The sequence below is a fragment of the Neophocaena asiaeorientalis genome, unplaced genomic scaffold, assembly GCF_003031525.2.
Source record: "Neophocaena asiaeorientalis asiaeorientalis breed wild unplaced genomic scaffold, Neophocaena_asiaeorientalis_V1.1 scaffold433, whole genome shotgun sequence".
Lineage (NCBI taxonomy): Eukaryota > Metazoa > Chordata > Mammalia > Artiodactyla > Phocoenidae > Neophocaena > Neophocaena asiaeorientalis.
In genome coordinates this window covers 847,539-857,308 of record NW_020175040.1, presented here as the reverse complement: position 1 = coordinate 857,308, position 9,770 = coordinate 847,539, and the positions used below count along the sequence as shown (strand labels likewise).

Below are 9,770 nucleotides of genomic sequence, written 5' to 3'. Positions count from 1 at the left end.
GGAGGTGACAGACTCTGAGCTGTCACTAGACTGCGGTCCTCAGTGAAGAGCCGATCTCGTCACGTGATAAACGCAAAGAAAGGATTCAACAACCACATTCTATTTGTGGCAAATAATACGTGCTTTTCTTTAAAGGCAGCGTGTAACTTCCTTCTACAATGAGTTTAATTAGCTTTAAAACAAGGGAGCCAATTAGGAAAAAATTAAGTAAATGATTGCACGTGTGGCTCGTGGATGCACGGCTGGTGCGGACAGTCGCCCCACCGCTTTGCGGCTTCCTTGGCTGAGGTTCCCTCCTAGAGGCACCTGCCCATGCAGCAGCCCCGCCAAGAAGCTCAACACCGAACAGTCAGGGACTTCCCTGGTGGTCCAGCAGTTAAGACACCGCACTTCCAGTGCAGGGGGCGAGGGACCAGGGCAACTATGATCCCACATGCCGTGCGGCGCGGCCGAAACCACAACCGAACAAAACACCTAACAGTCAGCTCCTCAGCTGCACCGGCCATGTTTCCAAGGTCCCGTGGCTCGTGACTATGGGGGTGGACGGTTTCCATAAGGGTGGAAAACCCTGGGGGGCAGCCTTCTCTGTAGAGGGCCAGATTGTAAGTCTTTGGGGCTGTGTGGGCCCGAGGGTCTCTGATGCCACCACTCGGGCCAGCAGATGCGGCGTGAAAACGGCCACTGATGACACGGAGATGCAGGGGTGTGGCCGAGCACCAACAAAAGCCTGCTGCGGAAGGAGACGGCAGGCTGGCTCTGGCCGGCGCAGCAGTTTTCCGACGCCCGCTCTAGAACATCACCAAGCTCCACGTGCACACCTGTCACAGCGGGCTGAGAGCCCCGTCCCACCTCCCAACCACAGAGATGGTTCCCTCGGCCAGAATCTCTCGTACCTTCCAGGCTGACCAGAACCGTGGCCAGACAGAGGACGTCCCCCACCACCACTGCTCCGGACAGCTCGGGGGAGATGGCCTGCAGGACAGGCAGCGGGACGAAGTCAGAGAGGCCGCCGTGTGCCGCGTCCCACGCTCTGAGCAGTGTCAGGCCCACGCTGACCGCGCGGACCACGCAGGTGTTGTTGGTGGCGCCCTTCCCGATCTGCACAAACTCGTCCCTGGGCACAGGAGACGTGGCTCTCAGTCTCGGGAGAGGCCCCAGCTCTGAGGGAGGAGCCAGCGAAGGGCCCCCGCACCCGCCCACTGCGCCCTGATGTCACCCGGGTGAGGGACTCGCAGGCCACACCGACCTGATTCACCCACCACCCGGGTGGGGCGGGGGGACCCCCAGCCCAGACAGGATGGCCAGCGTCACCATCCCCCCAGAGGAAAGTGATGTACCCTGTGCTCTCGTCCCTTCCCAGTAGGGAACCAGGACACTCAGGGAGGCACAGGCTGCCTTCTGCCGTGTTACTGGGACCAGTGACATCGCCCCTGCTCGCTACCTCATCTGCCGAGCGGGGCTGACAATGTACCCACGTCACAGGCTTGACGTGAGCCGCAAACCCGGTCAGCAGCTGGAAAGGGCTCAGGCCAGCAGCCGGCACATGGGCACACGGGGGGCACTCAGTGACGGCAGCCCCCGCGGGGCCGGAGGGACGGCTGGGCTGGGCAGGGGGAGGGTCAAGGTCTCTGCTCCATTGCCTCCCTGTCCACACCCCCGAGCCCTGACCGCTCTCTCGGAGATGGACGCTCCCCGCCACACAAGGCCCGAGTGACTTCTGCAGGGGAGCTGGACATGGGGCGCCGTTCCCTCCAGGGCAGCCTTCGCCCCAGACCGGCGGATGCCCTGCTGTGTGCAGAGAGCGCCACGGCATGCCAGAGGCCCTGGCGACCACAGCCTCAGTTGGTGGCCCCGGGGACTAGGCCACGTTCTCCACGTGAAAGGTGTGGACACAGCAGCCTGGAAGGGTGACCCGCCCAAGCTCACGGGCCCCATAAAGGGCCGAGCCCGGCTTGAACAGGGCCCAACTCCAAACCCTGCTCTCCCAGGGCCCGGCCCTGGAGACGGGGCCACAGGGGACACATCTGCTCCAGGGCCCATGCGAAGCCCACGGTGCAATGGTCACCAACACCGGGATATGAGCTTCTGCGCCCAGAGAAGACTCTCTGGAGCGCTCCTCCTTCCTCCTAGGTCTGGAGCTCCTCCCTCCTGCTCTTAGCTTGGTCTGCGTCCCCCAGGACAACGGTTCCTAACCTTTAGAATCACCTGAAGGCCTCGTTACAGCCCAGATTGTTGGGCCCTGAGAATGTGCATTTCTGAGTGTCCCAGGCGGTGGTAATGATGCTGGTCTGGGGACCACACTTTGAGAACCGCTGCTCCAGTAGACTCAGACATGGGGGCAGGTCTAGCCTGAGGCCACAGCTCTCTTTCCTGGAGACCACCCGCTCTCTCCTCACATTAGGCCTGAGGCTGCATTTGTATTTCAGAAGCACCAGCCAAAAACAACTGCCCTTGGAGCCCAATGGGACCTGGTATCCAAACCCCACTTCCTGGCTGTGTGGCCCTGGACAAGTGGCTTGACCTCTCTGGGCCTCTACAAATGGGTGACAGCGAGGAGTCGGCGAGACGGCACGCAGAAGGGCCTGAGCGTTGGAAAGTGTGTGTCTTCTCTGACCAGCTTTTGTAGCAGGTATAACTGGCGCTCTGCATCCACTGACCACAGGGCCAGCCCAGCGACCAGGGCTGTATGCATCTCCCCTGCAGCCCAGCCTTCACGGCTGCACAAAATCTTACTACAGACCTTCCAACCACAAACCCCAACATCTGGGTTTTGCTTCCTGCCCATTGGGGCACCTCTGCTGAATGACTGCGTGCCTTCCGGTAATACAGACTCTCGGCCACGCCTCCCTTTGCTCCTGATGCCTGGCCGAGCCCGGTGCTTCCCCCGTGGCCCTGCGAGCAAGGTGCACCCCCTGCTCTTGGGAACTGTGAGTAACAAACTCTCCTCTCAGGGGCGCTGGCCTCTCCGCGTGGCCATCAGTCACCTGTGTGAATCAGATCTGGGTCTGATCGAGACGTGACTTCATGTGGGGAACGAGGGGGGCCCACCCCTACCTGTTAGTTGCAAAGTTGAGGACAGAGTTGTGAGCGTGGAAGATGTCTCCCGAGTTGTCGTGGAAGTGGACGGTGAAAGTCACGGTCACTCCCAGGGGCAGGGCTGCCAGAGCCTCCTTGTTCTGGGTGTGCAGGGCGGGGCTCATGGAGATCCTCAGGTAGGAAACAGGGGACACCTGGGGACAGTGAGCAAATGCAGTGACAACTGCGCCAAGAACACCTCTCTGAAGAGCCCCCTCCCGAGAACGGACGCCTGCCCCTAGCCAGTCCCCATCTCAGGAGGCATGGGGGCTGGACCGACTTGGGGTCATGGAAAGAGCGGCTCAGCCCATGACGGTGGCCCCCTCCTTGCATGACGGCCGGCCTCGCGCTCAGGAAACCCAACCCACAAGAGTCAAAAGCCATGGCTGTGACAAATTACATCATTATTCATGTTGCAAAAATATCCTCTGGGCTTTGACTGCTCAGCTTCTTTGGAGGACCTGGCTCCAGGCATTTAAACTAGAAACAATGCCCGCTCGGACTGCAGGGGCAGCATTGCCTGGGGGCCTCCGTACGCTACAGAGCTGCCAGGAACAGATGCCCCAGTTAAAGGGGAGACGGGAAAAGGAGGGGATGATGGGTTTCGGGAACCCTAGACAGCAAGCTCTTTAGACAGCAGACTTGGTTCTCTGACTCCAGGTAAAATCCATCCTGGTTGAAAAGCCAGCCCCCAAAAAGCCCAGTTTCTTTGACGAAGATCAGTGGTGCAGTGACCTGCACACAGCTGGGGCTCAAAACTATCTGTTGACACAGGATGGGTGGTCAGTCACTTTCACTTACTCGAAAACTAGGGTGGACGGTTCCCTGCTAGACACCCATCTTGAAACAAAAAGATGTTAGGAAGGAAATAGGCCCACGACCCAAGCAAAATCTAAATATTACAGTGGTCGTGAATTTTCTCTGTCATTGAGGATCAGTTGTGCAAAGAAAACTCTGCTCAGGATAAACCCCAGGACCCAACCCAGGGACGCCCAAGGAGAAAGTCCTGTCTCTGAGGAGCACAGAACGGCAAGGGGACACGGGAGTGCTGGCTGGGACTGGAGGACACCAACCGGGGCCAGGCCGACGTGGGCTAGAACCCAGAGCCTGACTCTCAATTACCGTGTGACACTCTGAGTCTTGGTCTCCTTGCCTGTAAGACGGGTCACCTCATCCTACGAGGTGCCGTCTGTAATGTAATGGTTTCTGGGTCAAGAGCCAGCACACACATTCAATGCTGACTGGTCAGGACACTGGAGTGCCAGTCCCAGAAAACCATGGGCCTCTCTGGGCCTCAGTTTCCCCATCTATGAGACGAAGTCATTGCCATCAATCATCTCCAAGGATCTTCGGCTCCGACATCCAGAAGATGCAGCTTCTCACCTAGGACCTTTAATAAACTCTTGCAGACAATCTCTTGGCTGGAAGGTGAGTATATTCACTTACACACCTGCAAGGGGAAAGCAGTACTGCTGATATTATTACTCCAAAAAGGAGGCGGACGTGAGCCTACCTTGACAGCCACGATGATGGTCTGGTTGGCCCCAAAAGCCTCTTGGGCGGTCACTTCGACCGTGGATGTCCCGATCATGGACCCCGACACCAGGAAGCCTTTCTCATCAACGTGCACGATGGGAACCTTCTCAGGCCCGTCCAGGACATGATAGCTCAGAGAGGCGGCGCCATCCCTTCAGAAAACAAACCAGACCCGTGTTCACAGACAGCAGGAGTGTCACAGCAAGGGGCCCGGGGTTTGGGAGTCCCGCTGCTCCCGGGAGAAGAGGCCTAATCTCAGCCCCGCCGTGCACCAGGACGCTGTGCGCAGTCCGCTGCAGCTCATCAGTTGCCAACAGGAAACCTAATTTGTAAAACCAAGGGTTCCAAGGAGAGCGGCACCTGCCACGAGCCGGTCAGTGGGAGGGAAGGATGCGGGAGCTGAGGGTCCCCTCAGCAGCACAGGCACTTGCTGTCAAAGACCCTTCCACGGTAGACTGGCTTCAGTCTGCTGAAGTAAGGCAGCCTGGTGCAGCGGGAAGAGGATGGGGCTCTGAGCTGGTTGGAGCCCAAAGGCAGACCCGACAGCCCGCTGACAACGGTGCATCTTTAGGCACATGTGTCCCCTCTCTCGGCCTCGGCTTCCTCAACTGTGAAATGGGAGTTATGGCCTTGCCCTGTCCTATTTCCAAGGGCCAGTAACTGGATAAAAACGGGCCACTCGCTAAGAATGTGGTTTGGAAAACTACTGATAATATGCGCTGGGGAGAAGACAAATTATGCGGTATTTTATGCTCTTTTACATATTCATTGATGTTATAAGGAAAGAAAGGAAGGAAAAGCCTCCCAGGCCTGGCCCCGCTCACCCTCTCTCTGTGCCGCAGCCCCACAAACGCTCTGCAGATGACTTTAAGCAAATGTCATTGCTTCTGCCTCAAGTTTCTCCTCCCTCATCAACCCCAGCCTCTTAACCTCCTATGCATCCTTTAAGTCCCAGCTCCAGCATCTCCACTGGGGGCATGCCTCCCCGGATCCTCGCGTGGAAGGCCTTCCTTTGGGCTGTGGCTTCAACAGTACCTTGTTTCATTACAGCCCTTCTCTCTCTACACTGCCCTCTTCCCCACCGGAATCCTCAAGGGCACGGCTGTCACCCACCTCTGACCTAGAGCCCTGCACGGAGCCGGGAGCTGACACTTTTGGCTGTGCGTCCCCCACGTGTGTGTGTCTCTCCAGTGGTCCTTACAATGCCCAACTTTGCACCCGCAGTTCACACACAAGGCACCACTACCCAAAGCATTGTCTTAGAATGCCGGGCAGGAGGCAGGTTTGCAGGCAGGCTTCAAAACCCCGCTTCTCTGCGTTCGTGCACGTCCCCACCACCCAGCAGGGGCCGAGATCCACATTTTCACGAACCCCCAGGTGACGCCCCGGCTCCTAGACTACACGGAACAGCAAGTCTTGAAGACACAGGGGCATTCGAGAAATTGAACACCTCCAGGCTGGCACTTTTCCCCTCTGAAGCAGTGGATGTCCGCAGAAAGCATGAGAGGTTCTGGGCCACGGGGAGAAGACGGACCCACGGGGAGACGCCGCAGATGAGCAGGGGACGTCCACAGTGACGGGAGGAGGGCAGAGGCCGCACCCGCTTCCAGCGCGACGCCAGGAGGGAGGTGCAGCTCGCCCGAGGCACCCACGGCTCCTGACGACTTCGACAGATGAGCCGTCGGATGTGAGCACAGCTTCGCAACCTGGATGAAGCCGCGTTGAGTCACGTACCTGTTTGTCTGGAGCTTGACAAATGAGTTGGGCGACATTAACACGTGTTCTGCTTCTATTTCAGGGTTCAGCAGCCTCAGCTTTTCAAACACCTGGAAGAGAGGGGGAGTTTTGTTTCCTGTGATCCCTGGAACCACGTCCAGGGTCTGCTTGTCTTCCAGGGGTGAGAGGGGCCGGTGCCAGCACCCGTTATGCAGCTGGTGATGTGGTGGCTGAGCTTTAAGAGGCACAATGAGGAGGGACAGCAGGTGCGCTGGTGAAGCCCCTGGGGCTGCTTCACAGAAGCACGGGCCTCCCCTGAGCCCTCGGGACATATGTGTGTGGAAAGCGGCAGAGTGACGGGGCCCAGGGTCCTGCTCGGTGATGCTGCCAGGACGGAGCCTGGAGAAAGCTCTCAATTCGCCTCTCAGAGAGACATGCTGCTCCTTACAAGCCCCTCCCAGATCCACCCCTTCAGCCCTGCCTCTCACCCTCTAGCCTGCCAGGCTCCGGCAGGATCCGCACAGAACTGGTACGGGGTGCCTGGTGACCTCAGGTCAGCAGCCGATAAACCCGATGATGTCGGATGGACTCTAATCCTGCCACGGAGGCAGCCCTTCCCTGGGGCTCCAGACCCCTCTCTGCACGCAGCCTGACGCGCCCAGCACCCTTCAGGTACCTATCTCCAGGGACCCTCAGGGCTGCTGGCGTGCTTGGCATCCGAGCCTAGATGCCAAGCACAGCTTTGGCTCCCCGCTGGCTTCTGCTCCGATCAGACCAGCTGGACGCTCCTAAGGGCCTGTGTCTAAAATCATCTGACCTGATGGATGATTTTCCAAGAGGAAACTGGCCTGACTCCCCTCCCTCCACGCACTGCCATGTTCTGACCGTACACTCAACCTCGATTTCCTCATCTGTAAAAAGGATCTAGAAGTAATCATCCTTGCCACGCTTGTCTCACAGAGCTGGGGGATTCGTGCGACACGACGGAGTGGCAGTGCTTCCTCACAGGGCACGGAGCACGGCCTTGGGAGCCAGACCGGGTTCTGGAGTCGTGTGAGCACTTCTGCCAGGCAGGCGGCCCCCAGAGTGAAGCTGCCTCACTGATTACGTATCTCGCGGGAAATACACGCACAGGCAGGTCCCCTCCCACTTTCCTTAGGCATGGACCTCTGTGGTCCCTCTTGAGATGGACATGAAGGTACAAGGGGGACCTTCCTCTCCTGTTATGTGACCGGCAGAAAAGCACCACTGCCAGCACCATGGTGAACGGCCTCGGTGCCAGGGAGACGACGGGGTTGGGGGGCCTGTGATACTGGGGGGCACCTCTCTATCAATGGGAGGTTGGCCCTTATCTCTTGCTGGTTTTGCCGTGTGGCATCATGCCATGCATTCATACTGGGCTTTTAGACAAAATCTTCCTATTTTTAAACGTTGGCAACAAATAAAAATTGTTTCAAAGCCCTGAGTGAGCCAAATAAAACACCTCTGTGGGGTGGATCCAGCGCCTCTAAGTTTCCGATGTGCTCAAAACCCATCTGCTGTCAGCCAGGGACACCGCGGCGCAGAGAGGTTAGACGACCTGACTGAGGTCACAGAACTTGGCGGCTGCAAAGCCCTGTCTTTAATTTCAGGATAGGTGTTAGAACTTGCTTCCTTTGTTTTCAGCTAGGAAGAGCATGTATTTCTGTGTTTCTATGTGTGTATGTGTCTGTGTGTGTGTGTGTGTGTGGTTTGTGTGTGTGTCTGTGTGCATGTCTGTATGTGTGTGTGTTTGTATGTGTGTGTGTCTGTGTGCGTGTCTGTATGTGTGTGTGTGTGTGTGTATGTGTGTGTGCCTGTATGCCTGTGCAGGCAGGGGTGAGGGGGGTTGGCAGACAGGCGTTTCTCTTTGAAATCTGCTTCTTTGCCCCTAATGAGGTATGTGCCTGGTTTAGGAATGGTTTGCTCCTTCCCGAAGAGGGGGCTTGAACCCATTTCTTTTCTCATGATACTTAGGGGCTGCTATCAGTTTTTCTTTGCAATTTAGGGGAACCCAGACATTACTGAGCCCCAGATTAGCAGAATGGGGTCCCTGAAGCTAAAAATGCTCTTCGTTGTTTTTACAGAGGGGCCCAGAGGGGGCAGGGGTGGGAGAGAGAGACGTGGGTCGAGCCCTGGGCTGGATAGGGGTGGCTGGGCTCGGGTCCTGCCTGGTCCGAGTCCTGCTGGGTGCCCCCTCGAGGGGCTCTGAGCAGGCCACCTCCCGTCCTAAGGCTCGGTTTCCATCAGTGAACGATGGGTCGCACCCTCTGTCTTCCAGGGCACATGCCTCGAGGCCTTTCAGGACCCTCTCCCGCCCACTCCCTGGGACCCACAGGGGCGCTTCACCCCCCGGGGCTGCGGGCCCATCTAGGGCAGCTGCACCAGCAGCCCCTGCCCTGCAGGCTTTGTGGGAGCCGGCCTGGGAAGTGGGGAGAGTGTGTCTGCTTCTGCTAAGTGCATCACATGTTTGTGAAATATACAGACAACTAAACGAATGCCCGGCTCAGACAATTTCCCAGCCTTTTCGCCCAAGAAGGCACCCCAGACTCTGAGCTCAGAATTATCTGCTATTCTGGGAGCACATTAAGCTACTTCAGACCTTCAGCCCTGTGCACATGCCAGGCCCCCCAATCCTGAAACGTACCCCCTCCGTGAAGCCCTGGGTCACCCCATCTCTGGGCTCCCACAGCACCTCATACCCCCAGCCCCAACCCCCAGCCCCCTGACACGTGCCCACAAGGCCCCTGGGAGGAGCAGGGCTGCTGGGTTGGCCTTTGCTCTCCCGCTAACGGTGGCTTCTGCCCACCCGTCCTTTACCTGGATTTGGATCTCGTCAGAGAGCTCTTTGGCGAGGCCCAGCAGCTGCCCGGCTGTGGGGTCCTGGGCCTTGACCACCACCCTCAGCCCGGTGCGGCCCTTCACCCGGCCGTGCACGTTCATGGCAAAGTTGTACTGCGACGGCAGCCGGAGCGATGCCTGAGACAGATGTCAAAAGTGTCCCCAAAGGGCAGAGCCGGACAGGAGCCCCAGACCCCCTGCGCTGCCTGAACGCTCTCACCCTGCTGCCTTCCCGCCCCGTCAGGGCCTGCTACCTGGGGGCTGCAGCCCGTGGCCACCTCAGCACGAGCGCAGGGCGCCCCGTGCTGCGAGTCATGTTCACAGTAGGCTGTGAAAGAGGCTAGGCCAACCAGCGTTCTCACACAGGACTTCTCAGAGCCTCGACTGGGCGGGGGGTCAGGCGAATCACCAAGAAGATGTTAGACTTGGGGTGTTCCCCCCCAGAGCCCCCGTCGTGGGCTGTCTGTGAAAAAGTCACACGTCCGGGTACCACGGGGACAGTCTGGGGACAGGACTCTGGTCCCATAGGGTCGGGGGGAGGCCCTTGTCCTGCACTAGATGAGCTTCAGGCAGCCTCCAGGAGA

The 9,770-nt window shown here is 58.4% G+C and overlaps 1 protein-coding gene across 1 annotated transcript in view; it reads right to left on the bottom strand.

Moving 5' to 3' along the window:
* NUP210 (nucleoporin 210) overlaps window positions 1–9,770 on the bottom strand; it is a 95,383-nt gene that overhangs the window by 10,291 nt on the left and 75,322 nt on the right. The window contains exons 28-32 of the mRNA XM_024763426.1: window positions 9,166–9,324; window positions 6,346–6,437; window positions 4,589–4,763; window positions 3,055–3,230; window positions 894–1,114 (exon numbers count right to left, since the gene is read on the bottom strand). Coding sequence (XP_024619194.1) covers window positions 894–1,114; window positions 3,055–3,230; window positions 4,589–4,763; window positions 6,346–6,437; window positions 9,166–9,324 — 823 coding nt within the window. The remainder of the gene's footprint in view (window positions 1–893; window positions 1,115–3,054; window positions 3,231–4,588; window positions 4,764–6,345; window positions 6,438–9,165; window positions 9,325–9,770) is intronic.